At 43.5% G+C, this 27,517-nt stretch overlaps 1 protein-coding gene across 6 annotated transcripts in view; it reads right to left on the bottom strand.

Moving 5' to 3' along the window:
• atp2b4 (ATPase plasma membrane Ca2+ transporting 4) overlaps positions 1 to 27,517 on the bottom strand; it is a 77,696-nt gene that overhangs the window by 27,135 nt on the left and 23,044 nt on the right. For 4 of the 6 annotated variants that reach the window (XR_006031391.1, XM_042090580.1, XM_042090585.1 and 1 more), the window contains exons 2-19: positions 23,905 to 24,375; positions 19,215 to 19,412; positions 18,020 to 18,277; positions 15,613 to 15,738; positions 14,968 to 15,090; positions 13,829 to 13,864; positions 10,642 to 10,821; positions 9,656 to 9,870; positions 8,896 to 9,138; positions 7,480 to 7,724; positions 7,109 to 7,343; positions 6,133 to 6,312; positions 5,371 to 5,458; positions 4,651 to 4,757; positions 3,404 to 3,595; positions 2,437 to 2,650; positions 1,723 to 1,934; positions 1,260 to 1,367 (exon numbers count right to left, since the gene is read on the bottom strand). Coding sequence is in view for 5 of the 6 variants with exons in the window: in XM_042090580.1 (XP_041946514.1) it covers positions 1,260 to 1,367; positions 1,723 to 1,934; positions 2,437 to 2,650; positions 3,404 to 3,595; positions 4,651 to 4,757; positions 5,371 to 5,458; positions 6,133 to 6,312; positions 7,109 to 7,343; positions 7,480 to 7,724; positions 8,896 to 9,138; positions 9,656 to 9,870; positions 10,642 to 10,821; positions 13,829 to 13,864; positions 14,968 to 15,090; positions 15,613 to 15,738; positions 18,020 to 18,277; positions 19,215 to 19,412; positions 23,905 to 24,094 (3,150 nt within the window). In the remaining variant the exon portion in view is untranslated. The remainder of the gene's footprint in view (positions 1 to 1,259; positions 1,368 to 1,722; positions 1,935 to 2,436; positions 2,651 to 3,403; positions 3,596 to 4,650; positions 4,758 to 5,370; positions 5,459 to 6,132; positions 6,313 to 7,108; positions 7,344 to 7,479; positions 7,725 to 8,895; positions 9,139 to 9,655; positions 9,871 to 10,641; positions 10,822 to 13,828; positions 13,865 to 14,967; positions 15,091 to 15,612; positions 15,739 to 18,019; positions 18,278 to 19,214; positions 19,413 to 23,904; positions 24,376 to 27,517) is intronic. The other 2 variants (XM_042090582.1, XM_042090584.1) reach the window with 1 other exon arrangement.

Below are 27,517 nucleotides of genomic sequence, written 5' to 3' on the forward strand. Positions count from 1 at the left end.
GTTGTATAATGAACAAGCTCCTATGTCCTATTTCACTTCATTTTCAGTCTGGATTTCAGCAAGGTTACTATTCAGCCAGCAGCCACAGTGGTCTATTAATGGGTATCTTTGTGATTTTTAATACTGGAGCTTGACCCTGACCATTATTCTAATGAAACTATTTCCTCTTCCTCAAAGAAATAACCCACATCAATGTTATTTTTTCAATACCAATATAGTGAATGGGAAGGCTCCAGTAAAAAAGGCACTTAAAATAAAATAAAAAACAACATAAAACATATCACATATTAAGTCCTTGTCAAGCCTCTACCATTTTTTTCCACCAAATTATTTGTGTTAATTGCTTCAAATATTGCTTGAAATAAGATCAAAGGCATGGCCTCAGAGTTAACCCTCGCTGGGTATTTTTGACAAAAAGCCCAAGCGTGTGCAAAGGAGAGCATGCACATCACATCTCGTACAACATGGAGTCTTTTGATGCCAGAACTGATGGCAGTTCCCCCGCTGCACCAGGCATTTAAACATGCGCGGCATGAGGAGGAGGCAGGGGCACGTTGGTTCGCTGCAGAGGGAGTCGCTCACAGAGTTCCTTCTCCCTCCTCGGGGGGGTGGGTAAATGTGGGACAGCTCCATATCTAGTGCGGCGACGTTCATTACTAGGGTGGCGCGTAGAAAGGCTCTTTTGTTTCATCATTATTCATCCTGTCACTGAGTCGTTTACTTTAGCGAGAGCTCAACGTCAAAACCCTCCTGCCAGACTGAAGAAACACTTGGCCTCGATGGCAACAGGGTGTTTCTGAGAAAGAATTTGGCTTCTTGAGTTGTGATGAATGACTATTTTCCTCTTGTACCAAAGTGCCTTTGAAATGTGTATTTTGAAATCCACTTTGTGTTTGTTCAGGTTTGTGTTGAAAGTAATTTCAGAAAATGAAAAACAGACAGAAATACTGCATGTATCTGCATGTATCGTAAGTGTATAACATTAATACGGTACATCCTGTAGCAGACATGATAACAAACCATGAGCCATGACTTTCTATTTATATATCTTTCAACACACAAACACCTCTCTTGCCTCTGCAGTCACACAACCTGCAAATCACATCGCATGTGCTACTGTAACCATGGTGATGATGTCATGAGCTCAACTGAGAGGAGTATCTTTAACATCTCGTGCAGTGGCTAGGCTGCAACGCTGGCGTTTCCTGTGTACTGTGTTAACTTGCATGGCACGCTCGTGGCCACAGTGGACCTCTTACCTGACCCCAGAGCAGCTCGCCGACACCGATGAACACGCACCAGAGCCACTGGTCGATGGTGAGCGCCGTGCAGGAGAAGGGCTTCCCTCCAAACTGAATAATGACAATCTGTGACAAACAAAAAAGCGACCATCGTCAGACAGGTCTGTATTAAGCAGCTTCAACCTGGGCTAACCATTCAACATTAAGTAATTTCCTGTGTATTAGTCACATTGTGTATAAGCCGCAGGACAGTGTTTTATGTAAGTTAAAAGAAACAAAACCATATTAATACTATATTAACTGCCCCCGTGTATTAATTTTGCAAAATCAATCTATAAGCCGTGGCTAATAGTTGGGAAATTATGGTACTGGAAACTGGGACGAAAATAAAATCAATGACCATGGGGTGCTACTGATTTCCACCATCCACTGACAATGACCAAATGGTATCTATGTGCCAGAAGCTGTTAAATCCAGTTACCTGGATAGCAAAAGTGCCCAGGACCACAGAGCAGAAGATGGGGTTGCGGTAGATGCTTTCAAACACGTTCCTCTCGCCGTGGATCTTGCGAGCGTTGATCTCGTTGAAGAGCTGCATCATGACGAAGACGTTGAAGATGATCGTGTAGTGTTCAGAGGGAGGCGCGTGCAGTGGCGAGTTGCGGCCACTGTCGATGTCGAAAATTTTCTCTCCTATTTAATTGACGGTAGGGGGTTAATAGCACAAAAAAGAATACAGAGAGATAATGAGATTAAGAGTGTGTCTAATCCCAACCCGAGGCATAGGGTCAGATCTAGGACAAGCATACTGGATAAATTAGGGATTTTTCCCACACTGACTTCAATTGTCCTCATGTTTAATGGAGCAGTGTTTCAGCCATGTGGTCAAAAGACTAGTTCATTACGCTACAATGTGAATGTCCGTGTCGGGAGATATATATATTTTTAAATCTTTTTTTCACTGATAAGAGTTGATAATGCACTTCATCTTGAACTTGACAGCAGCTGGCCACAAGGCTGAAAGGCCTAATGGTCGTCACATAAAAATTCACACAAATGAACCCACACAACCATTTGACAGCCAACCTGCCCGAGGGGTTGACAAATGTAGTTGCCTCCATGTCACTCTCTTGCATTAAAAAACACAACACTCTTTCAAAGACAACAAAAACAACAACACCACAGATGACCTCACCGGCAAACAGCAGAGTGAAGATGATGACGAGCTGATAGACGGCGTGGCCCAGGATGTTCTTCATCATGGTGCGGGAGATGAGCGGCTTGTTCCTGCCGTAGGGCTTGCGTAGCAGCAGTGACTCTGTGGGCGGCTCAGTAGCCAGGGCCAATGAGGCCAGTGTGTCCATGATCAGGTTCACCCACAGCATCTGGACAGCCTTCAGGGGAGAGTCCTGCAGAGAGAGCCAACCACGCCCCAAAGCCCCCACACACATGAGTTTCCAGAGCACACCAGCAGAGAGGCATTTTACCTTATTTGCTTTTGTGGTTTAGCCATTTTGGCAGTTGCTCAGTAAGCACAGAAGGTTTGTTTTTGTTTGAGGTAGCAAAATGCACACTTGAATGCATCTGTTTGCTAAAAGCCAGGATTGTTTCAACTGGGGAGAGAGAAATACTGGGGCGCCATGCCACATTTCATTACTTTTGTGTGAATTCAAACCATTTCACAGTAGCTTACACAAGGGTATCTGAACATGCATTTTGTTTTAGCAGTCTACTTGATTTAATAGACTACCAAGCACTTGCCACTTTTTTCCCTCTCAAAATGATGACACTTTTCCCCATGGGCTATGACTCCAGCATCTGGGGGAAAGTCTGGGACTCTCTGTACTTCCATATCTGGGGCACTGGACTGGGACAATATCCCAGACGGCATCAGCTTGGCCGTGGAGACATTTAAGACTGAACTATGACGTGACAGCAGAACGAGACTCCCATGATGGTTTCAAAGAGCTCTTTTCATAACTCCCCTGTGTCAAACCTACTCTCTTGGTGGATGTCCCTGATATTCTAAATCCTAATAAAAATAGAATAGAGACTTCTGCACTATCCCTTCTCTCTACCCCAAATGAAAAGTAATGGTCTAGCCACTGTCTTAAGTGGAGAAAGCCCACACACAACCAAAAAGAAAAAAAAGAGTACATTACCTGAGTGATGCAGGCACCAGTGAAGGCGACTATGACAGCCACCACGTTGACAGTCAGCTGGAACTGCAGGAACTTGGAGATGCTGTCATAGACGTTGCGTCCCCACATCACGGCCTTGACGATGCTGGTGAAGTTGTCATCTGTCAGGATGATGTCAGATGCCTCCTTGGCCACGTCTGTTCCAGCGATACCCTACAGATGGGGAAAGGATGCAAGGTGATTTAGCAAATCTCAGTGACGTCTAGTTGGGGCCAGACTGAGGTGACAACTGCATCAACATAACGTACTAGAAATTATTTGGACATTATTTAAGGGTAAGGCTGAACAGTCAAACGTCAGTCACATATGAGTTCAAACCTACCATCTTAGTAAGTGTGTGCTTTAAGAGTCAGGACCAATTAAAAGATAATTAACTAGGCTGACTTGAAAAGAGGAAATAAAGAAAGAAATGAAAAGTCTAAAATCCCAACGATAACAAATAGGAGAAATTGTCACTGAAGTGCAGTGTGTCAAAGGAGAAAAGCAGAATGTAATGACTTTTATCATATCAGATGAAAAAAATCCACACAATCAAAACACGATGAGCAACAAAGAGATAAAAATGCAATTTCACCATGGATTTATCTAAAAGCACATGAGAAATGTTCATTTGTATAAATTTAATCTATTTCATTTCCAGTCAGCATCAGCAAGGCTTTCACTATTATTGCATTATTTACTTTTCCTTACATAGGAAATAGTATTAGTATGCTAAGACAGTGGCACTATAGTCATGGCAATGTCTCTCTCAGTTACTGCATTAGTGACTGTGCTCTGTTGTGTCGCCTAGAGACCGTTTCATTATCAGTATATTCTTAAAGCACTGAGGTGGATTTCTGATCTCACAGTGACCTGGCCTCGTTAAAGGTGATCACACATTCTCTAATATCTACACATATAACCAAATCCTTTAATGTGGCCACCATTAGGCTCATACAAAGGATGGCAACCTTACAAACGACTAATTAGACTTAGAGGCCCACAACAGCATCGTAATCGTGGCTTTCATTACTGTATTCAGACAGTGTCTGTACTGCTCAGCGAATCACACGTCCGTTTCAGCAGTGGTATGCAGTTGACGTGCCACACAGACAGCAGGGAGAAAGAGACCTCCTTGTGAATGTCACAGACACTGATAAAACATGCTTTACAGCATCCAGAGGGGAGAGAGAGAGAAGAGAGAGGGTGGCTCAAATGAAATGTGTTACCATGGCGAATCCCACGTCGGCCTTCTTGAGAGCGGGGCCGTCATTGGTTCCATCTCCCGTCACGGCGACAACCTGTCTGGTCTCTCCGACTGTGCTATCGATGATGCCTGCGGGACAGAAAGATGTCTGGTCTCAACTCTCCTTCATCCTTCAGCGGTGACACAGCAGCTTTATACTTTTTTTTTTAAAATGCTCTACAGCTTTTATATGTCTTCAATGTGCTTTACATTACATGTGTATAGTATTTATGCAAAAAGAATGCAAAATCTACTTTTGCAATAAATACTACTGCACCTTTTAGTAGTTTGTTGGTGGCTTGGATGTTAAGCAAATGTTTATACTTGATATCTAGCCGCCCCCCCCCCCCCCCCCCCCCTCCTCCCCCATCCACACAAGATCAATGAGCAATAGAAAAGACTCTTGGCTTTCATAAAGGAAAACATCATAAAGAAAGTTTGGACTGTCTCCCTGGCCTGTCTCAGAACACAGTAAGCGCTTGATGAAGTGGCGGAGGGGGTTCCTCCTCTCCTTCCCTCCTACCCAAGCACTTGGCCTGTGACATTACTTCAGACGCTCCACAAGTTATGGCTGTGTGTGTACAGAGTGACTCAGTAAAACAAGCAGACTTTCATAAAGCCTCAGGGGGAGGCAGATAAGGCGGGCGTTTTATGTTTTTTTTACATTTTTTTTTTTTATTTAAAGCTTTACTTTTCTTCTCACCTTTGACCAGAGTGTGTTTGTCTGTGGGGGAGGAACGAGCCAGCACACGCAGTTTGGGCCACACCTTGTCTAAGCGTTCTTGCTCCACCTAGGGGAAAAACAACATGGATGAAGAGCTTTCGGTCCTGCATAGATACCTGCTTCAGAGTATTGCATCAGGAACTGAAGCGTGTAACTGCATTGGCTATGAAACTGGGTAACACCAACTGAAGTGAAACGACTAAATCTTGAACGATTACACGTTCCGTCAAGCGGAAACATTTGATCACTGCAAACCAAAGATATTCTGAAGTGAAAAAACAGGGTTGCGTGGCCCTATTTGTAGCAAATTAAAGCAATCCGTTCTTATTTTTTTTCACAGTCCCCAGCCACAGCAAAGACAGTTGTGCTCAGCATTATCATGTGACAAAGTCTGGAGCTGAGGTTCAAAGATAGATTCTTTGGAGAGCAGTTTGTCAGTTCGCCAGAGGCTATGGAAGTCTTCACCATAGCAACAAGTGGCCCCTGTGGACAGGGAGAGGAAAAAAACTGCAAAGTTTCCAAATAATCTATTCTGACTTCCAGATACAACTTCTTTCCCATTGCGGAAATTCATAATGGTCTGACACAAGTGCTGCATGCGCTGTTTCACACTCAAGAGATTAGACCATGCGCCTCAGAGGATCTTAGTGCGGTGTGTGTTTTTTAATTTAAAGCCCAGGAGCCAGAACATGATGCAAGCCAAATAAGGCGCAATGAAATCGGGTTTGATGTGCGCCTCACCTCCCCTTTGTCGTTGCGGATCTGCCTGTTGAACTCCTTGCCCTCCATGCACAGGAAGTCCTCGTTGGGCTGCAGGATGCCGCACTTGGTGGCGATGGCGCGCGCCGTGTTGATGTTGTCCCCAGTCACCATGCGCACAGTGATACCTGCCCTCTGACACTTGGAAATGGCATCAGGCACCTGGTGAGAGACACAAAGCAACCATAGCAACCATAATGATCCTCTATCAGAATTCACAATGCCAACTTGTTCCCCAGCTTGGAGAGGACTCTCAAACAAGACACTGGATTAAGAGAATATCCATTGTATTTCAGCTCTTTGCTCTTTGTAGATTACAACTCAGCATTCAATACAATCATCCCAGACATCCTCATCAGAAAGCTGTCTGACCTTGGCCTCTCCTCTCACATCTGCTACTGGATTATGGACTTTTTTAACCAACCAGCCCTAAACTTTTTTAATGATGCAGATTACACTGTTAGGGTGATTGTGATGCTTTATTGCATAAGTGTGCTTTTTAATGTGAGGATTTTCAAATTAAGTTTCTAAATACAAACAGTAGGGAGGGGGTATACAGTCTGATACAGCTGTAAATCAAAGTTAAGTTATAGCTCCCATGGTAACGCAAACAAGGAGCATATCTATTGTGGAATAAGGAGTATGAGGAAATCCTCGAACATTAGTCCAAAGAGCACTGATCTACAGCCCTTAGAATCAAAACCCACCACTACTCACAAATCATAACATTTGCCGGGCGCCTGATTCATGGCATCCACAAATTCCTAATGGCAGAATCATCAGTCATTGTGTTGAAGCCCCCGCAGTTTCTTATTGCAATCATTATCGCTGAAGCATATTCTAGACACAGACACACTGCTTCATTCAGATTGATTCATACGAGCCCTATAGACATGGCCATTAGAGGAACCCCCTTGTGGGCTTGTAGTGCAGGCAGAGTTATAGCGGATTGTCTAACCTCTGGCCGAACAGGATCCTCGATGCCCGTCACGGCAATGCACGTCAGGTCATTGAGGATCTCGGCCTCGTTGTCCCAGTTTGGCTCCACCTCGCCAGGGAAGTCCCGATAGGCCACGCAGATGGTCCGCAGCCCGTCGCACGCCATCGGCTCGATGACTTTGCGCACCATCTCGTCACGGTCCTTGGGCTTGAATGGCCTGGCCACACCCGAGGAATCAAGAATCTGAGAGCACCTGTGAGAGGAAAATATACAATATAATTTTAATATAATATAATATAATATTATATAATATAACATATTATAATATAATATAAAAACTAGAGGATGAAGCAGACTCAGAAGTAAAAATGCTATATGTCTTCCCGTACTTGCGCAGGACGATCTCGGAGGCGCCTTTGCTGTACATGCGATAGCCGGGGCAGTCGGTGTTCTTCAGCACGGTGCTCATGCTCTTGCGGGCCGAGTTGAAGGTGTAGACCTTGTAGAGCTTCTCTTCGGGCACCTCCTCGCGGATGGGCTGGTAGTCCCGCTTCAGGTCCAGCACCAGGCCCAGCAGTGAGCACTCTGTCTTGTTGCCCACGTGCCGCGGCAGGCCACCCTCCTTCTCCGGAGGCTAGGGTGGCACAGGAGAGAGGACAGCACTATAGGATAGCACTAGCATTTGTTAGCCTCTGGAGATTTTCTTTAAAGTATCAGACATGCCCATCCCTCATTGAAACAAACAACAGCATTATGGCAGGAAGCTCATTATACATACATTCTACTGTAATGTGACAGGGATATTTTATGACAGACAGATACATGTCTGCTTTCTTTCAAGCACATAAGCAGCTGCAAAAGGGAAGTTTAAAATGCTATTATATTTCAGGCTGTCCCTTGCTGTCCTGTCTGATGTTCTGGGAAATGCCAAGCGCTGCCTACAGCCTGACAGACGGCTCAGATGTACGGCTAAAGCTCAGACGTCAATCGAACCCTGTCATAGCCGAGCCCGGGTTTATGTGCCGTCTCGCCATTAAATCAGACCGTCATGGTGGCAGAGCCAGCTGGTATCCTCAGTGGTGAGTTACAGTTTGTTTGGCTGCTGTGCGATAGGTTGGGCTGGTCTCTGGCTGACGGTATATCTCCACCGCCAGAGGGATAATAAGCAGCAGCCGACTCACACGCTTACAAGCAGGCTGCACTATGGAGAATTTAACCCCACTAGCTGGCTAACTTAATGACTAACAAAACCTGGGAATAGTCACTGTAATCAGTGTCAGTTAGTCAACTATGCATTTTGAAGCATGCTAATGCTAATATATATATATATATATATATATATATATATATATATATATATATTCACCTTTATTATTTATTTTAACAGATAAACTCTGACTGAATCAGATACATTTGGTTTCTCCATTTCCTCATCTTTTGTTTTTGTCCTTTTGCCATGTTCATTTTGCTTGCGTGTTTGGTCTGATCACATATGATGCAGTCTAACTAGAGGATAGACCAGTGGGCTTCCTAACAGGCGTGTGCAATTTCCAAAGGTTGTGCAATAGACCATTTACAGACCAACAGCCCTGTGTGGAAGAGGAGGGTGAATCTCTGCTAGACTTTTTTTTTCTCTGGAGGTTCTTTCACAGATCTAGAGGATCTCATGGCTTTAAAGGGACATCAGAAGAATGGGAATGAGAGCTTGCAGCAAAAATATATATTATATAAATAGGATAAAAGGATATGAATAAAATCTCTGAAAAGAGTGTTTTTTTGTTTCTTTTTAAGTGGTCTCTTCTTACTAGGATCTTGGAGGTGTAGGCAGAGTTGATGGAGATGCTGTTGACCAAGACCTCCAAGGTCTCGGGCTTGATGGCCTCGGGGTCGGGAACCGAGGGGTAGTGCGTGCCGCCGATGTACGCTTGCACCACCGTCATGCGATTCATGGTGAGCGTGCCGGTCTTGTCAGAGCAGATGGCCGTGGCGTTGCCCATGGTCTCGCAGGCATCCAGGTGCCGTACCAGGTTGTTGTCCTTCATCATTTTCTGTGAGAACCAGCAACATGATTAAAGTTGCATTAAACCATAAACCCTTAGTAATTACAACAAGAGTTCCAAAGCAGCACTACTGAAGGCCATAATCATCAATCTCCCTGCGTGACTGAACAGATCATTGAACAAAGTATATTTAATTTCACGACTAGGAATACGTTTTTAGCATCCTCATTGTAGTCACTACAGGGAGAAGAGCCCAACTGTCTGTCAAATCTGTGGTTCCCAAAGGCCAGTGCTGTAAACTCACAGTATGTGCTTTACAAAAAGATTCAAATCAAGTATGCCTTTCAAAAGACAATAACAGATTTTGTGGTATGATATCAAATCAAATAAGCTATTCTGTTACATTTGTACACTTGTCAGATGTGCGTCATTTACCTTTGCACCAAGAGCCCAGCCTGCAGCTAACTGCCACCAATAGCTAGCTTTGATATACAGTAACTACACTGAAGATGCTAAAGGATAACGCTAACCCTAGAACCTCTCCTTATTGCTGTATAGCACTCACCTTAACCGAGTAGGCCAGGGAGATGGTGACAGCCAGGGGCAGTCCCTCGGGCACTGCCACCACCAGCACGGTCACGCCGATGATGAAGAACTTGACGAAGAACTGGATGTAGATGGGGGTGCACTCTTTCGTCCAGGAGAGGCCCTGGACAGCGAAGGTGTCAATGACGAAGTAGAGGATAAGGATGACGACGACAAGTGCCGACATGATCAGACCTGGCAGCCGGAAGAAGAGGAAGAACAACAAAAGCTTGCATTTATATGGGGCTTTATCAAGGCACCCAAAGCGCTTTTCAGTGAAGGGGAAACTTCAATTACTACCACCAATGTGTAGCACCCACCTGGGTGGTGCACAGCAGCCATTATGTGCCGGAACGCTCAACACACCAGCTTGAGGTGGAGAGTGAGGAAATAAATGAATGAGCAAATTACACTGGGAGATGATTAGGGGTGCCTGGCTGAATGAGCCAGGTTGGGAATTTAGCCAGGACACTGGGGAACCCCCTACTCTTTGCGATAAGTCCCATAGGATCTTTAATGACCACAATAAGTCAGGACCTCAGACACTCAGTGAGTCATAGAAGACACTGTCCATTCAAGCAATGTCTCGATTGGCTGAGATGACAGGTTGCCTCCCTCACCACAGTGATATATTGGTAGCTGTGGCTACTCTTCCATTAAGTTTTTCATTCAAAAAATAATAATAATAAAAAAAAAATCATCAATAGAGTTGGGCGTCTCCATAATTCTGGCCTCTGGACCAGACAGATAAATTTCTCTTTTCAAAAGTAAGGACATTTACAGGATCTTCCCCTCCATGAATATCAAATTGTTCACCCTCTCCCAATTATGTCTCTCAGATGTGTGTGACTACTTTGAACTTTAAAAGGTGACCTTTAAAACGGAAGTGTCTTTTAACTGGGACAAAAAAATCTCGCAATTAGATAGCTGCTGACGACGGCAGCTCGGAACGGACGGCTCACTGACCTGCCTTCCCAATCTGCACAGCCAACCGCGTCAGCTTGCCCTGCAGCACGGACTTCTCCTTCTTGGTGACGTTGACCCGTTTCACCTCCTTCTCCTCCTTCTCTTCCTTCTCCTCCAGCTCGGCGCCTTCCTCGCTCTTGAGGGGCTGGATCTCCAGAGCGACGCCATCCTGGGTCTTAGCTGAAGGGGTGGCGGTGAGGGCAGGAGGATTCGGTTGGAGGTAGAAGGGTAACATGAGAAGGGAGGTGGTGGTGGTGGTGGTGGTGGTGGGGGGGGAGGGCAGCGTAAAATAGACAGAGAGGCAGAAAGCACAGACAGAAAATGTGAGTCACAAATTGGAAGTGCTTTGATAAGTGTCATGTTGGGCTAGAGAGGAAAGACAAGAAAAACAATGTCAGACAGTCAACACCGTTGACACCGTCAGATACTGATATGTTGTTCTGCTTGAAAGACGCAGTCAGGCCCTATGCAATGATATTCCTCGTGTTTACTGGGCTACCAATTTCACGCTGGAAGATTTTCCATTCAACATTCAATGTTCCTGGAATGGTTTTACAATCCATTTGCCAGGTTGCAGGATTCGCCATTGTATAGAACTACCACACTCTCTCAGATATATTTTTACTATAAGCAACTAACCTCTTGTTTTGAAGAATAATAGAAACACTTATAATAGAATATAGAATAATATAATAATAGAATTATAATAGAAAATACTTTATACTTAAAAGTCAATGGCAGCTCCACAGATAATGTCACATCACATTACACTTTACTGTAGTTGTGCCGAACCATTTAACCAAACATCTCATCTTCAAATGTGACACAAAACATGACATATCATATGATGTGACACTTGCTTTAACAAAATAAAACGGAACTAGTCTGTTTCCAGTGTGTGTTGCAATCTGACCAGTGAACCAGCACACAGTGACAAAACTGATTAGAGAGAACTGGACAAGAGCGGCTGACACCAGAGACGCCGGTGAACAAAAGCACACACAACGAGGGGGGGGGGGAGGAAGAGGAAGCCTGAGTAACATACAACTCACACAGCATTACAACACATAGGCAGTTACGAACCAACACGCACATAGTAACATAAAAACAGAGAGAGAGAGAGAGAGAGAGAGAGAGAGAGAGAGAGAGAGAGAGAGAAGGAGAGGGGGAGAGCATAGGTTGACAATCTCCATTTTTTGGCAACATAGACTAGAGAAGAAAAGGACGGTGAGACTGAGAGGAATGTGAAGAAGAAAAATTAAGATCACACAAGAAGACTGTAAGAAGATCAGAACAGACAGCATGACGCTCCTGAACACACCCTAGAAGGAGGCAACAGTAAAGGAAAAGAAAAAAAACAATTAACAGATACCAAAATAAAAGACACTCCATGACACTCCACAGCCAATTGATTTCTGCAAGGGTGCAACTCCCACTTTAGCCTCTTCCCAGTGCTGCTGCACGCACACACACACACACACACACACACACACACACACACATGGTTATATCTGTCTATCTATCACAAAAAACAGACACACACAACCACACACACTCTACTTAATTAAGTCTGCATTACAGGGGTGGCACAGTTCTTTGTTCCTTCACTTGTTATGCCTTTCACGACCGAGTCATTAGTGACAACACACTGAGACTCTCAGCCAAAGACGATAATGGCTATAAAAAGACGTCTCAGCCCGTGCTGCGAGCGGAGTCCTTTAGGGACGATGGCTCGGCTCCCTTCTTCTCTCACGAAAACCCATGACACGACTGCCCAAAGGCATGCTGGCGTGAAGGGAAGGAGGACAGACTAGCATCGTCCTTTCCCTTTCCCCCCGAGTGTGTGTGTGTGTGTGTGTGTGTGTGTGTGTGTGTGTGTGTCTAAAGCAGATGCTCCATCCCAGAGGGAGGGGAGGGTGAAGGGGAGTGAGGTGGAGGGGGCACAGTAAACAGCTTGTGGAGGGTGGATGCTCCCCCTGCCACTTGGAGAACATGTTGGCAAGACGAGCGAGCGTGGCAAACAGCAGGACCGATATGGGCACAACCTTTGCTGAGTCGTTAACCCTTTGCCATCTACATGTACACCATTCGTACACACAAAGACCAACGTGGACCGAGCGCGAGTGCTCATCAGTGACACAGTTGCCGACTGATCTCATGTGATCTGGATTATGCAATCTGACGGAATAAACCACAGCCTCAGAATGAGAAACATTTAAAAACAGTTGAAATCAGAGTAGTGCAATTTAGAAGATTCAGTGAAGGCGCTCTTCAACACGTTGAGCCATCTCAAGCCATTTTCTGTTGTTTCAAGCCATGGGGACACAATTCTTACCAAAATAAGCAAAGGAACATTTTAAGCTCATTCTCCTTTTGCAATACAGAGGCAAGTGGTTGCCTTGACCTTTGAAAAGGATCTTTTATTGGGCCTTTTGTCAAAGTGACAGATTCTTCTCACTGGAGAGGTGTTATTAGGCAGTGAGAGGGGGATCTGCAGCTCCACAGAAGAGAGGAGTTTGTAATGTCAGACAACTCGTAATACAATAAATATTCATAAAAAAAACATATTGGTAAGGAGGAAATTGGCTAAAAAACGTACATTTTAACCATTAATTACAAGAGTTGTCATTGAAGTACATGTGCCTCTCTGAATTTCAGCCAGGTGAACAATTTCCTTTACCAGTATGCAAACTTTAATCTATTCAAAATTATAAAATGAACCAAATTAGTAGTTATAAGTAATACATAAAGTAAATTGTGTTTTGTTTCTGTTACTATTTACATTTAGAATAATATTATTTTTACTTTTGTAATCTACAAACCCTAGGTGTATGCTAGCTGTAAATTCAAACACAAGCTCTTTGTGAAGAATTTCTTTGGGTAGTTTATTGTAAACAGAGATTTATGTACATGCACTCATGACTCTGACTTCATCCACTCTGAACAGCCCAAAGTGTTTATACAGCAGCACCGAGGCAGAGTAGAAACGGCTTTGTGGTCAAGACAGATGAGAGTTGCACCCTTTCAAAGCTAAAAAGCCGGGCGCGAAAACCACCCTTGGGAACACGGCAAGAGAGAAGGGAGGGGGAAAGCGACAGTGCGAGCAGGATGTGAGTGGGAGACACAAGACTGTGAGACTGCTGGCTGGCTGGAATGGGGCAGGGTAGGGAGGGGGGGTGGGGGTTACCTTTGTTGCGATTTTCAGGGGGTCCTTGTTTTTTACCTGTTCAAACAGAGAGAGGAGAGGGCGGGGCACTGATAACATGGCTTAAAGTAAAGAACAAAAACGGATAAAAGATCGAAATCAATACAACTTCACATGTGGTCATATGGGATTGAATATGTCATGTCAAGAGAGAGAGAGACATCAGGATTAAAGTGAACTTCTTTCCTTGTGGAATCCCATTGTGGAAAACTAGTTAACTAGCCATCCTTTATATATAGTACAGTAGGTATTAATACGTTTTGATCATTTTTGATATTGTTGCGCATCTCATTTCAAAAGATGTACAGTACAACATATAGCTTATATAATGTCTTTATTCAGGCAAAATTTAATTCTGTTTTGTATTGTAAACAGGTTTATTTAACTAATAAAAATAATACAAGGCCTTTGTAATTACTTTAGATATTAAAATGCAAAGGTATGTTTGTTTGTTTGTTTGAAGACCACCTTCAGAACATTCAGAGTCTCATTGCAAGACCTCTTTTCTCTCCTCTTGAAAACATATTCAGCCCATTAGGAATGAATGCTTTGGATTGAGAGCAAAAATATAAATATACAACAGAAATTAACAAAATTCAAGGGTTAGTATGGAACAAAAACAAGACAAAATACAGCCCTTCAGCCAATGTTGCTATGACACCTTTCTGCACCAGGCTCAGTGGAAATGGCACTAGCTTTCCGGATACTCGTCTTCACTCTGGTCTTGACCTTTACTCTAGCTCTTCCAAACACAATTTTTCGACTTTTGTATTCATGTATTCATTGATGCCATTGTTTCCAGAATACAGATCTAATTCACATTCATTGAGGGGGGTGAGCCAGATGATGAAAGCGACCATCAAGGAGCTGGGATCTAAAAAGATCCAGTCATTTCTGAATGACAGGGGGGAGGGTGGGGGTGGGGTAACAGTAAAGGAGCTAAGGAGCCTTCAGATAAGCGTACGCAAACCTGAATGGCGAGAAGGGGGGGGTGTCTTACCGTGTAACAGGGAGGCCTCCCATTGACTAACACAGGCACACACGCCAGGGAGAAAGGCTTTGTTGAAAAGGCTCGTTAAAGGGGGGGAAGGGGGGTTATCGGGAACGTCAGACACGCTTACCTTTCTTCACCTTCTTCTCCTCTTCCTCTCCAGCGCCCAGGAGGGTGAAGATGATGCCAGTCTGAGAGTTGAGCCCGATGGCGGTGACCACCATCCGACAAGACCCCTCCATCACGTGAGTGCCTGGTAGCCGAAAAAGCCAAAGAAGGTTCACTTGTGTGCTTTATACCAAGGGTTCTCAACCTTTTCTACTTTGAAGCCCACCTTTTCATACTTGTGAGGCCCATTCAAAAAGATCCCCAGTTTGGGCTAGATGTTTTCCATATCTGAAGTCTGTTTTCTTGTCAAACTGAGCGCCTCAAATTGATGACGTTGTTTAAAGTTGGAACGAATAATATAGCTGTAATATTGGCTATTACTATCATAGTTATTCTAAAACATCGAATTTCCATTATAGATAAGATTAATATTGTACTCAACAAAAAAAAAAAAATCAGTTCATATTTTGCAAACAAATTAGCTTCAACTTAAAACATTTTCCGACCCCCTTTAATTGCACTCTGGTGGCCCACTAATGGGCCTTGGCTCAGTGGTTGAGGAACGCTGCTTTATACATCTCATGTGCTAGCCACTAAAAGTATAGCACTTATCATGCAGTCAAAAAAAACAAAACATAACGAGGCAAAATGGAACAAGCAAACTAACCAGACAACAGCATGGGGTCCTTCTCCAGGGACTTCTTGATCTGGTCAGACTCCCCGGTCATTGAGCTTTCATCGATCTTGAGGTCATTACCCTGGATCATCACTCCATCAGCCGGCAGCAGGTCACCTGTGACAACAGACCACCAGTGAGAACCACTCATGAGAACAGAGAAGAAGAGGACACCCAGGCTCTATCAAAGACCACTTATTTTCATCATGTGAAAGAAAAATACACCCCTCAATACAGTGTCCTTCCATAGAGTAATAGAGCAATTCTCTCTCTCTCTCTCTCTCTATATATATATATATATATATATATATATATATATATATATATATGTGTGTGTGTGTGTGTGTGTGTGTGTGTGTGTGTGTGTGTGTGTGTGTCTTAGAAATTCCACTCCATTATAGACAGAATACACCTGAGATCAGTTGCATTGGTTTTTAATTAGGGCAGCAGTTTTCACATTGCATTATGTGCTTACATAATTGCAAAATGGTTTTCGACTGTTGTAGAAAGAAATGGCTTTAATGCATTATCTACATTGCCCATTATCAGCAACCATTCATCTAATGTTGCAAAGACACATTCTGTTTACTAATCTGATATCATTTTAAAAGGCTAACTGAGAAAACATTGGAGAACCCTATTGCAATTACCGGTATGTGTGACCCCAAACTTTTGTATGTATGTATGTATGTATGTATGTATGTATGTATGTATGTATGTATGTATGTATGTGTATATATATATATATATATATATATATATATATATATATATATATATATATATATATATATACACACACTGTACATACATCATAGAAGCCACCCATAGCTTTGTCATCTGAGAGAATATAAGTAAATAAGAGGGGTGGTGAAAACAAATAACAACAACAACACTTATTAGGTGCTGCTTTGACCCTAACTTGACCCTTTTCTGCTGGTCTTGCACAGAAACGCTGCCAACATGTTGCACTCTGGCTCAGCTAAGCTGCTTTGAGCTGGTAAAGGCCTCTGCGTGCCACGCTGGAAAGGCTGTATATAAGAACACACAAGCAGCGCGGCACAGCACAGCGAAGCGCAACAAGCTTCTTCAGCTGGGCCGCCAAGAAGGAGTTCCGTGACCCACAGCTGTGTACTAATTCCCCCCTCCTGGTCACTTGATGGACATCACTCGAATCAACAGACAGTGACATGGTTGGGGACAGGGACCAGTCGAGTGACATTTCCTCTGGGGACGCTGGGCTCTACTCAGACTCAGGGGTGAGGAATTCAAATGGGGTCCAGTGCTTGCAAGGCAAATGAGCAGAACTGGTTGGATTTCATGCTGGCACAGATTTCTAACCATGTATGCCAGACACACTTCCAGGGAGCTGCAACTGCATCACAGACTCACAGCCTCTAGAGGCATCAATCTCAAACATCCTCTGGTCCTCTCCTCTCTCTCTCTCTTACAATCTCTCTCTCTCTCTCTCTTCCTCTCTTGCCTTCTTTCTCCCTTTCTCTGTATCTCTTGCAACTGATCCATCTACTTTAGATCTGATCATCTAAATTCCTGCATCTGGCTGTGGCAGATGGGCCCCCCGTTCCAGCGTGAAGCTCCGCTCTAGTTTTATCTATCACAATCACTGGATTACCACCACACAACGCAACCACTGCTTTCTTCCTCCACGGAAATGGAGCCTCTGTCATATTGGACACCATGTGGAACAGAGATTTTTTTTCTGTGCAGAATACATTCTGTGCTACAACATGCATTCATTTCTGTCCACCAAAATAAGCATGTTAGTGTTCACCAAATACTGTACAGAAGACATTGTTTTGTGCACAGGAACCAGATGATTAATCTGTGTGTGAAATGCATGTCTATTTATATATTATGTGCTAGTCCCATGAACATACTGGAAGTATAATACCAGTCAATTCTAATACTAACTGTTCAAGGGGGAGGGCAGGCATCATTTTGAAAGGATTTTTGATGAACGTATCCCATTGAAATCATCCCATCACAATAGAAATCCCAACTAGATGCTGTTTGGATTTTCACTGATATCGACATTAATATGCACACACCAAGCAATGTACATACTGCAGTAGTCTGTATAGTCTGTCTGGATTTCACAACAGTCAGTGGGGGATTTCGTCACTGAAGCGCAACACTCTTTCTGAAGACCTCAGGAGTGGGCCACCTGGGTGTGTGTTTTGCCCTAACCCCTCACTGCTCCCCGAGCGCCGCTGTTGTTGCAGGCAGCTCACTGTGCCGGGATTAGTGTGTGCTTCACCTCACTGTGTGTTCACTGTGTGCTGAGTGTGTTTCACTAATTCACGGATTGGGATAAATAAAACAGAGACCAAATTTCCCTCACGGGATCAAAAAAGTATATATACTTATACTTATATACCATATTTGATCTGAGCGATGTCTCCCACCACGATCTCGGCCACGGGGATCTGGATGACCTGGCCCTTGCGGATGACGGTGAACTTCTGCTCCTGCTCGATGCGGTTCTGGAGACCGCGGAACTGCTTCTCTTTGCTCCAGTCGTTGAAGGCTGTCACCAGCACCACAATGACGACCGAGATGAGGATGGCCGCACCCTCAATCCAGCCGGCCTGAGACTCGCCCTCGTCGTGCACGCCCCCTGACGCCTGTCCACATGCTGCAGGGGCAGAAAAAGAGAGAGTGTTAGAGAGAGAGAGAGAGAGAGAGAGAGAAAGGCAGACATGAGGAAAGAGAGAGAGGGAAAGATCAAAGAAGAGAGTGATAGAGAGAAAGGGAGGGACAAAAACAGAGAGGGGGAGAGGGGGAGAGAAAAAGAAAGGGACAGAGACAGGCAGAAAAAGAGACAAAAATGGGGGGAGAGAGAGAGAGAGAGAGAGAGAGAGAGAGAGAGAGAGAGAGTGCAAGAGAGACTGAGAGAAGTCTGTCACACACTCAAGGGAAAAAGTAAAAGAAATCGACGGAAGAAAAATAGTCTGGGGGGAGCTTCCCAAGCATGCAATCATTTAGAACAATGCTTCACTACTGGCTATTTGGGAAGGGAAGGCAACTGTGACACAAGCTATTAAAGAAAGCACTAAGCTCCCGGTCCCTTGGGTTTACCCTTCTCTAAAGGAGCGAGAGCGGTATGCAAATAATCACCTCGCCTCCCTGCTGCTCGGGAAACATTCTGAAGAACTTTTAGCTCAGAGAGAGAGAGAGAGAGAGCAAGCAAGAGCAAATCCACATTACATGTTCTACTTGTTATCACTGCTTGTTCGTTGCCAGCCTTGTGGTTGATTTTTTTTTTTTTTTTTTTAGTTTGGCTTCACTTCCCATTCCATCCCCCCACCCCCCCCCCCACCCTGGATCCACATGCCCGTCTGTTCCATTTCCCTGTTCCTGAAAGCCGACCTCTATTATCTGCGCTAGAACCGATATTACAAACCCTTTCCCCTCATTAAAATATAAAAAAGGAAGCACGGCGGCCGAAGGAAGATACTGCTGGATATCTGGCAACCCCGGATAGAGAGTGGCTCAGCTCGGCTCGGCTCGGCACCTGACCAGAGCTCGCTGCTATTTGGGGAAATGCCCCATGGCCAGAGGCGGAGCGTTACCCTCGGCGTCGCCCCCTGGAGGCTGGTAGAAGGAGAGGCCCAGGGAGATTATGGCGGCGATTTCCAGGATGATGAGGGTGAGGTCCTGTAGGGCCTCCCACACGAGTTGCAAGAAGGTCTTGGGCTTTTTGGGAGGGATGAAATTCTTTCCAAATGCTGCATGGCGCTTCTCCAAGTCCACTGGATTTCCAGAGAGACCTACAAATGTAACAGCAAATATTTGTACTGGCAAATGGCAATGCCATGGGTTTGTATAAACATCTGTTTGGGTAAACAGAGCTATTTCACCACAATGATAATCAGAGGTTTTTTGGGGATTAAATCTCTTTGAATATTAGAGACAAACAGACATGCATGAATAAAATATAGCTCTACATACAACATTAAAACCAACCAAATGGGCGAGGTATGCCATTACAAGGCTGATCACACTTTTCCACAATGAATGATGGCACATCAATATATATATATGTGTCAAGTCAAGTCAAGTCAAGTTTATTTATATAGCACATTTCATACACAGAGGTCATTCAATGTGCTTTACATAAACAAAACCAAACGATAATAACAAATAAAAGCATAGAAGGGCAATATAGTCAAAGAATAGTTAAAAGGTAAAGATCATAATAAAAAGAAAACATAAAACACAAGGTAAAATCATTTAAAAATAAAGAATAATTAGTAAGCAAAAACAAAGGCAAACGTAGTAAAAAAAGTAATAAAAGACAAAGTAGAATAATTATCGAGGCAGATTCAGAATTTGTAACTCGGCACAGTTAGCAGAAAGCGTCTGAGAACAGTTTGGTCTTAAGTCTAGATTTAAAACTGGCTACAGTTGGGGCCTTTTTAATGTCATCCGAAAGTTGGTTCCACAGCTGAGCCGCATAGCAGCTAAAAGCTGCTTCACCATGTTTAGTTCTAACTGTAGGTTTTACTAGCAGGTTTTTCACCTGGGACCTGAGAGGACGAGAAGGTGTGTACTGCTGAAGCATGTCTGACAAGTATTTAGGTCCTGCTCCATTTACTGCTTTATAAACAAGCAATAGTGCTTTAAAGTCAATTCTGTGACTTACTGGAAGCCAGTGCAAGGACTTAAGAATTGGAGTAATGTGGTCAGTTCTTTTAGTTTTTGTTAGAGTCCTAGCTGCTGCATTTTGTATCACCTGAAGATGTTTAATAGTCTTTTTAGGAAGGCCTGTGAACAGTCCATTGCAGTAATCAACCCTGCTGGAGATAAATGCATGAATGAGTTTTTCTAAGTCATGTTTTGACATCAGCCCTCTGAGTTTGACAATATTTTTGAGGTGGTAAAAAGCTGATTTAGTTATCGCTTTCATGTGGCTGTTGAAATTTAGATCACTGTCAATTAATACACCAAGATTTTTAACAGTGTCCTTTGCCTTCAACCCTTTTGTGTCAAGGAGAGTGGCAACCCTAAGTCTTTCCTCATTTTTACCAAATATAATTACTTCAGTTTTTTCTTTGTTCAGCTGAAGAAAATTTTGAGACATCCAGGTGTTGATTTGTTCTATACACTGACACATAGATTCAAGAGGACCATAGTTGTTTGGTGATAGAGCTAAGTAAATTTGTGTGTCATCTGCATAGCTATGATATATAATCAAATTATTTTGAATGATTTGTCCAAGTGGGAGCATATAGAGGTTGAATAATAGTGGCCCCAAGATCGACCCCTGGGGAACACCACAGGTCAAGGACGTTGGTGTTGAGGTACAGTTTCCGATGGCAACAAAGAAGCTCCTTTCTTGTAGATATGATTTTAGCCAGCTGATAACTATCCCTGTAAATCCAACCCAGTGTTCTAGTCTGTGTAGTAAAATATTGTGATCAACAGTGTCAAATGCTGCACTAAGGTCCAGTAGCACTAGGACTGATGTTTTACCTGAATCTGTGTTGAGGCGTATGTCATTGGAAACTTTAATGAGAGCTGTTTCAGTGCTGTGATTTGCCCGAAAACCAGACTGAAAGTAATCAAAATACCCATTTGATGTTAGGAAGGTGGTTAATTGATTAAAGACTACTTTTTCAATAATTTTGCCAATAAAAGGTAGATTGGATATGGGCCTGTAATTGTTTAGCATGGAGGCATCCAGGTTATTCTTCTTGAGAAGTGGCTTTACAACAGCTGTTTTCAGTGACTTAGGAAAAGTGCCAGACAGCAATGATACATTTACAATTTGAAGGACATCCGCCGCTATGAGGTGAAAAACAGTTTTGAAGAAATTGGTAGGCAGAGTGTCTAAGACACATGTGGAAGGGCTGAGATTCTGTACCGTTTTTTCAAGTGTTTCGTAGTCTATCAAGCTGAACTCTGACATCAAGTTTAGTTTCCCTCTGTTTGTTGCTGGAAGTTCAGGTTGTTGAATTTGTAATTGAGCAGATATGTTGAGTCTGATTTTGTCAATTTTACCTTTAAAAAAAGATGAAAACTCATTGCATTTATTAGTTGAGAGAAGTTCAGGCGCTAATTGTGAGGGGGGATTTGTTAACTTATCAACAGTTGAAAATAGAATACGAGTCTTATTTGAACTTCTATTGATAATGTTAGAAAAGAAAGACTGTCTTGCTTTGTATATTTCAGAGTTATATGTGCGGAGCATCTCTTTATGGATTTCATAGTGGATCTAAAGTTTGTATTTACGCCATTTTCTTTCAGTCTTCCTACACTCTCTTTTTAGAAGTTTAACTGCTGGATTTTGCCTCCATGGTGCTTTCTGTTTGTCCTTAACTTTCTTGAATTGTAATGGAGCAATGTCATCCATAATGTTTGCCATTTTTGCATTAAAGTGATCAAATAAGTCTTCAGAGTCTGACAGTTGACTTGACTTTAGTGAAAGTGCTTGCTCAAAGAGAGCACTTGTCTGATCATTTATGATTCTCCTTTTTACCATCATAGCTGTGTTTTGAGTGTGTGGGGACATAGACACATCAAAGAACACGCAAAAATGATCAGATAAGGCCAGGTCTTTAACAGCTGTAGAGACATCGAGACCCTTTGTGATAACAAGGTCGAGGGTATGACCAAGAGAGTGTGTTGGCCCCTGTACATGCTGTGTTAGGGAGAAAGTATCGATTAGTGCAATGAATTCCTTGGCATAATTGTTTTCAGGATTATCCACATGCAAGTTTAGATCCCCTGATATAATAAGACAGTCATACTCTATGCAAACAACTGATAGCAGTTCACCTAGCTCTTCAAGAAAAACTTTAGCTGAATGTTTTGGAGGCCTGTAAATTGTCAGTAATAAAATCTGAGGAGAAGACTTAATGCATGCACACAGATATTCAAATGAAGTAAAGTCACCGAATGACGACTGATTGCACTGAAAAGACGTCTTGAAAATTGTGGCTATCCCCCCACCTCTTTTATTTGCTCTGGTAGCACTCAAGAAACTGAAGTTTGGGGGAGCTGATTCGATGAGAGTAGCAGCACTGTTTGCTTGATCTAACCATGTCTCAGTTAAAAGTAAAAAGTCAAGGTTGTGTGTGCAAATTAGATCATGAATTAAGAATGATTTGTTTGAAAGAGATCTGATATTTAGGAGTGCTAGTTTTGCTAGTTTAAGTGTTGGGGAAATATGATCCATGGGGGAAATCTGAGGTTGATGTGGTACGGGTAGGAGATTGGACTGGTTTACCCTATAAGCTCGATGCATTTGTGTTCTATTTCTTGTCAATACAGGAATAGAGAATGTCATGGGCTTACTGGGTCCCGGCATGTTCTCAAAACTACTGTCAGTACCATTTATATTGCAGGGACCCTGAGAATATCATGCAATACAGTCATCATATAATTGTCCCCTGCTGCTGCCATCTGTATTTTCCACTGCACATTCCATGCTATATGCCGGCTGAGAAAATGAACTAAGAGGTTGCTGCTGCTTAAGAGATCCTTCTAAACGGGGAGGGGGAGGGCGAGGGGGTGGAGGTGCCCTTCGCTTCTTTGGTGCTAATGATCTTGGGCTAGTAAAACTCTGCATGGCTACTGGTAGCAGTCTCTCCATTCTTGCAGGGAACATCATGTGCTTGGGTGGGGATGGTGATGGGTATTCAGGGGATCCTGTGGAGTTTGAGTGGGTGGTGGGATGAAGGGGTGGGGATGGGTATGGGAGATTAGGGGGGTTTGTGTGGCCTGGGGAGTTTGATTGGGTGGGGACGTGATTGGGTGTGGGTGGTGATGGGAAATCAAAGAGGTTGGGGTTGAAAATTGATCCAGAGTCTCCATCTGCCTGCTGAGGTTCTGGGAAGTTTGTTGCAGATGCTCCGCTTTCAGCATGTATTCCAGTAGTGTATTCCATGTTGTTGTGTCTTTGTGGTGACAAGGAGACGACGGAGGTGGGGAGGGGTATTGGTACTGGTGTTACAACATGACCCTTCCTTTCTGATATCCTCTCAGCAGCTTTGATAGGTGCTATCTCCTCATGCTCATCACATCCATTTGTTTGCTGAGATTCCAGGGAGTTTGACGCCAGTGATTGACTTTGAGTCATTTTAGCAGCACCCATCTTATCTTGTCCAGTGTGCATGTGTGTGTTGGTGTGGCTGACTGCTTGTGTGTGTGTGTGTGTGTGTGTGTGTGTGTATCCCTGTCTGTGCACTGGTGTGTACTGTGCTTGTGTAGTGGCTCCAGCTGTGGATATGTATGTAGTGCGTGCGTGCGGTCACTCACCCTCAATAGGTGAGGTCTTGAGCCTGCGGCAGATTCCCTGCACGTCTCCGTATCTCTCGGTGATCTTGTTGACAGCCTCCGTGGATCTCAACTCCATCAGCTCCCGGAGGTCCATTACCGTGATGCCAAACTCACCCTCGCCATCCGCCACCGAGTTGGCCGCCGCGTGGTCCGCAGTGTTGTTAGCCATTTTGGAATGCTTGGTCGTGTCGAACCGGGTCGATGATTCGGACCGTTGGCTGTAAACCTTAAGACTGGATAGCAGTAAACCGGTTCAAGGTGAAGGGTAAAGAGATGAACTCCTTAGAGGGGTGCGTCTGATCTCAAGGCTGATCTGTGGTCAGTTGTAGTTTGGGAAGGGATTCGGGGGACAGGTCTGGGATCAGATGCAGAGACTCTTGGGTGAGCAGCTGGACTGGTGCAACATGCTTTTACGCGAGGGATCCTCTTGGCGTATTCTGTCTATAGTGCCTGGAAAAAAAAACAAAAAAAAAAACATAAAGAGTCTTCACAAATAGTCTTCACAAGAGCTTCATAAATAACCACTTCCTAAGATCACAACTAAACACTTCAGGAAAAACTCAAAGTGAAACGCGCCGGATTGTTGGGGATGAAAGTATTGTAAATCAGCTATGGTCATTTACCCAGGTGGATCTTATGTGTGTCTTTGTCCAGTGATGCCAGTAACGCGTTACTTAGTAACACGTTCGTCTATTTTGACCACTTTTTTCGAGTAATGTAACGCGCTACTATTTACAAACCAGTAATCAGATTAAAGTTACTTATCTAAGTCACTGTGCGTTACTATTTTTGTCATTTTCCTTAGTAAAAATATATAGTCTTTGCTTTCTTTTTGTCTCGGGGATTAAAGTCATGTAGGCTACAGTATGTTCACGTTTTCATCATGAGGACAACTCACGAGTAAAACCACGCAGCGACACAAACGTAAACAACAATGGAGGGAGGAGAGAGATGCACATTTTATCTATACAGCCATTATTTTGAGTTTGTGTCAACTAAACATGACAACATTAAGGTACATTCTACATTCTGTGCTGGCGACAAAGTGCTGTCTAGCTAGACATCCCAAGTCTCCCGAAGTTTTGGGAGTCTCCCACATTGATAGTGCCGTCCTGACGCCCGCAAATTACATAAAATCTCCCGGAACCTAGAGCGAACAAGAGCACGCAAGCCAGACCGGACTTCAAATCGCGTGTGCATCTGAGTTTAACGTACACACAACGGAGAGGGACAGTCTGAGGAGTGGTGTGTGTGTACCTGAAGCGCATCCAAGACAGAGAGCATCCTGGTCTGTTTTGCTAAATCAACCAATCAGTTTTCAGTGTAGGTGGGCTTATACAGAGCCCGTTTACGGAGAGCCGGATCACTTCCTATTAACTCCATTGTACCTGCAATCTGTTGCAGTTCCGCTAGGGGCGATCACGAATAAGTGCAAAAACAATGGGGGTCTATGGAGCTAGACGGCTAAATTTGGCTCTTTCACCTGGTTGTCGTTGAGAAATTGAAGATTTGATTGTGGTTTCTGCAAGCTCAATATGGATTATAGGTCAAAAGTTGAATGAACGAGTAGTCACGTCCTTTCGATTTCTTACAGGTTGGGTCGTTGTTGCCCACAACACACTAGCTTTCTGCTAATGAATGACGTCATTGACACATTTGAAAGGCTTTTTAGAACAAATAAGTGACTCAAAAAATATAATACTCAGCGGTTTGTATTTTCTCTGCCCCCTCTTTTGACTGCAACATTCAAATTTCTGGGCAAAAAATTAAATCCCGAGAAAAGTGGATTTGAGGGGTACAGCTCCATAGGCCCCCATTCATTCTGCACTTATTCGTGAGCGCCCTCATGTGGAACCAGAAAAGGAACTGCAACCAGTTCAGAAACCGGAAGTTTCCCGAGAGTGGCAGTTCTCCCCTTATTAGACATTCTCTGGCTTAATTAATCAGTTCAGTCAGTGTATCTAGGAACAGGAGCGTCATGGCAAAGTCAGTGCCCCTCAAAAAGGAATATTTAAGACCCATTTCACATCAGACTACACAAAAGTGTACCCAATTGTCTCATAAGTGTAAAACATAATGATAGTCTTGCACACTGCACTGTTTGTAACAGTGACTTTAGCATTGCTCACGGCGGGTTAAATGATTGCAAAAGACTTGTTGAGGTGAGTTTAACAAGTGTCATTTCATTTGCATATTACTCAGGCCTATACTAGATGGCTAGTTGCCAAGGCTACATGAAAAGGCCAAACTGCCAAAATCTACATATTTTACTATCACAATTTCTATCAATAGGCCTTCCTTAATTGGTGTACTGACTAGACATTATTGAACAAACATCTGAATTTCAGTATCTAAGTAGGTTAGGTTGGGATGTCTGCTATACATTGTTGACATTACTGTTAAAATGCACTTCCAGTATAGTGAGTATTGGCAAAACCGGTTATCATTTTTATGTTGAGGCGGTGGGGGTGTTGTCAGCAGCTGCTGAAAGTAACTAATGAAGTAACTTGTAATCTAACTTAGTTACTTTTAAAATCAAGTAATCAGTAAAGTAACTAAGTTACTTTTTAAAGGAGTAATCAGTACTTTTTCAAGGTAACTCTGGCAACACTGTCTTTGTCCTATGCAAGCATCCTTTGTTTATCCTTGAATGATTTTAATTCAATAGGGTCTGTCTAGGGACCTTTTGGGTTATCCTCAGGTGTGACTTTCTACTGGGGGAGCACACCCCCCATGGCCGTTACCATTTGGCTAGGTGTAGATTGGGGGTAATTAACAACCATCTTTGGAAGAAGGGCTCTCTGAGTTAGAAGTAATTACGCCCCCTTTTGATGCTGTAACTTGCATAAGATTTAGACTTGTCTTGAAAGTGTTGTGAATCAGAATCCTTTCTGTAAATGTACACTGTGTGTTTTTTTATGGTCATTTGTAATTTTGTTGTGTATCCCTTGTGTCTGTGGTTTGTAGTCAGAGTATCCTTGAATTCAATAGGAGCCTATCTCCAGGTGTGAAAACATTAATGTCTGTATGGGACCAGGCCTCTGAGAGACATCCCAGAACAAAGGGTGATCGGACCTGATGAAGGCCACATCCTCATCTTCCCTTTCTATTGCATATTCAAACTGGGTTGGACCTAGAGGTCACTCCTTCTTTTGTTTGTAACATAAGTTAGTTTCAACCTCTGTATAGTTAGAGAATAGGGTGACACAAGCAGGTGCCTCTCCCTTGAGGGGCACTGGCCCCTCATCGAAAAGAATAAAAGCCTGTTCCTGATTTTCCAATGTCCTGACTGAGTCTCCAGAGAAATATGTTAGTATTATAGAGTAATATATCAGGAAGCATTGCGATGGCTGGGGAATAGGCTAAGTAGGCTGGCTGAGGCAGACGCTAAATGAACGGTCTGACATTTATGTTCTGGAGAGGTCATTAGAGAGTAAAGATGGCAGGTAAGACGCACCAACATTGTCGGCGCACTTGTTAGCATCGAGACCTACAACAGCTACACTGACATTTCAACTAACCTCATTTGTATACAGTACATAATGTTTGGTTTGAATTTGCTTGCCTTGATCCAGCAGTTAACCATATCATC

The sequence above is a fragment of the Alosa sapidissima genome, chromosome 4 (assembly GCF_018492685.1).
Source record: "Alosa sapidissima isolate fAloSap1 chromosome 4, fAloSap1.pri, whole genome shotgun sequence".
Classification (NCBI taxonomy): domain Eukaryota; kingdom Metazoa; phylum Chordata; class Actinopteri; order Clupeiformes; family Clupeidae; genus Alosa; species Alosa sapidissima.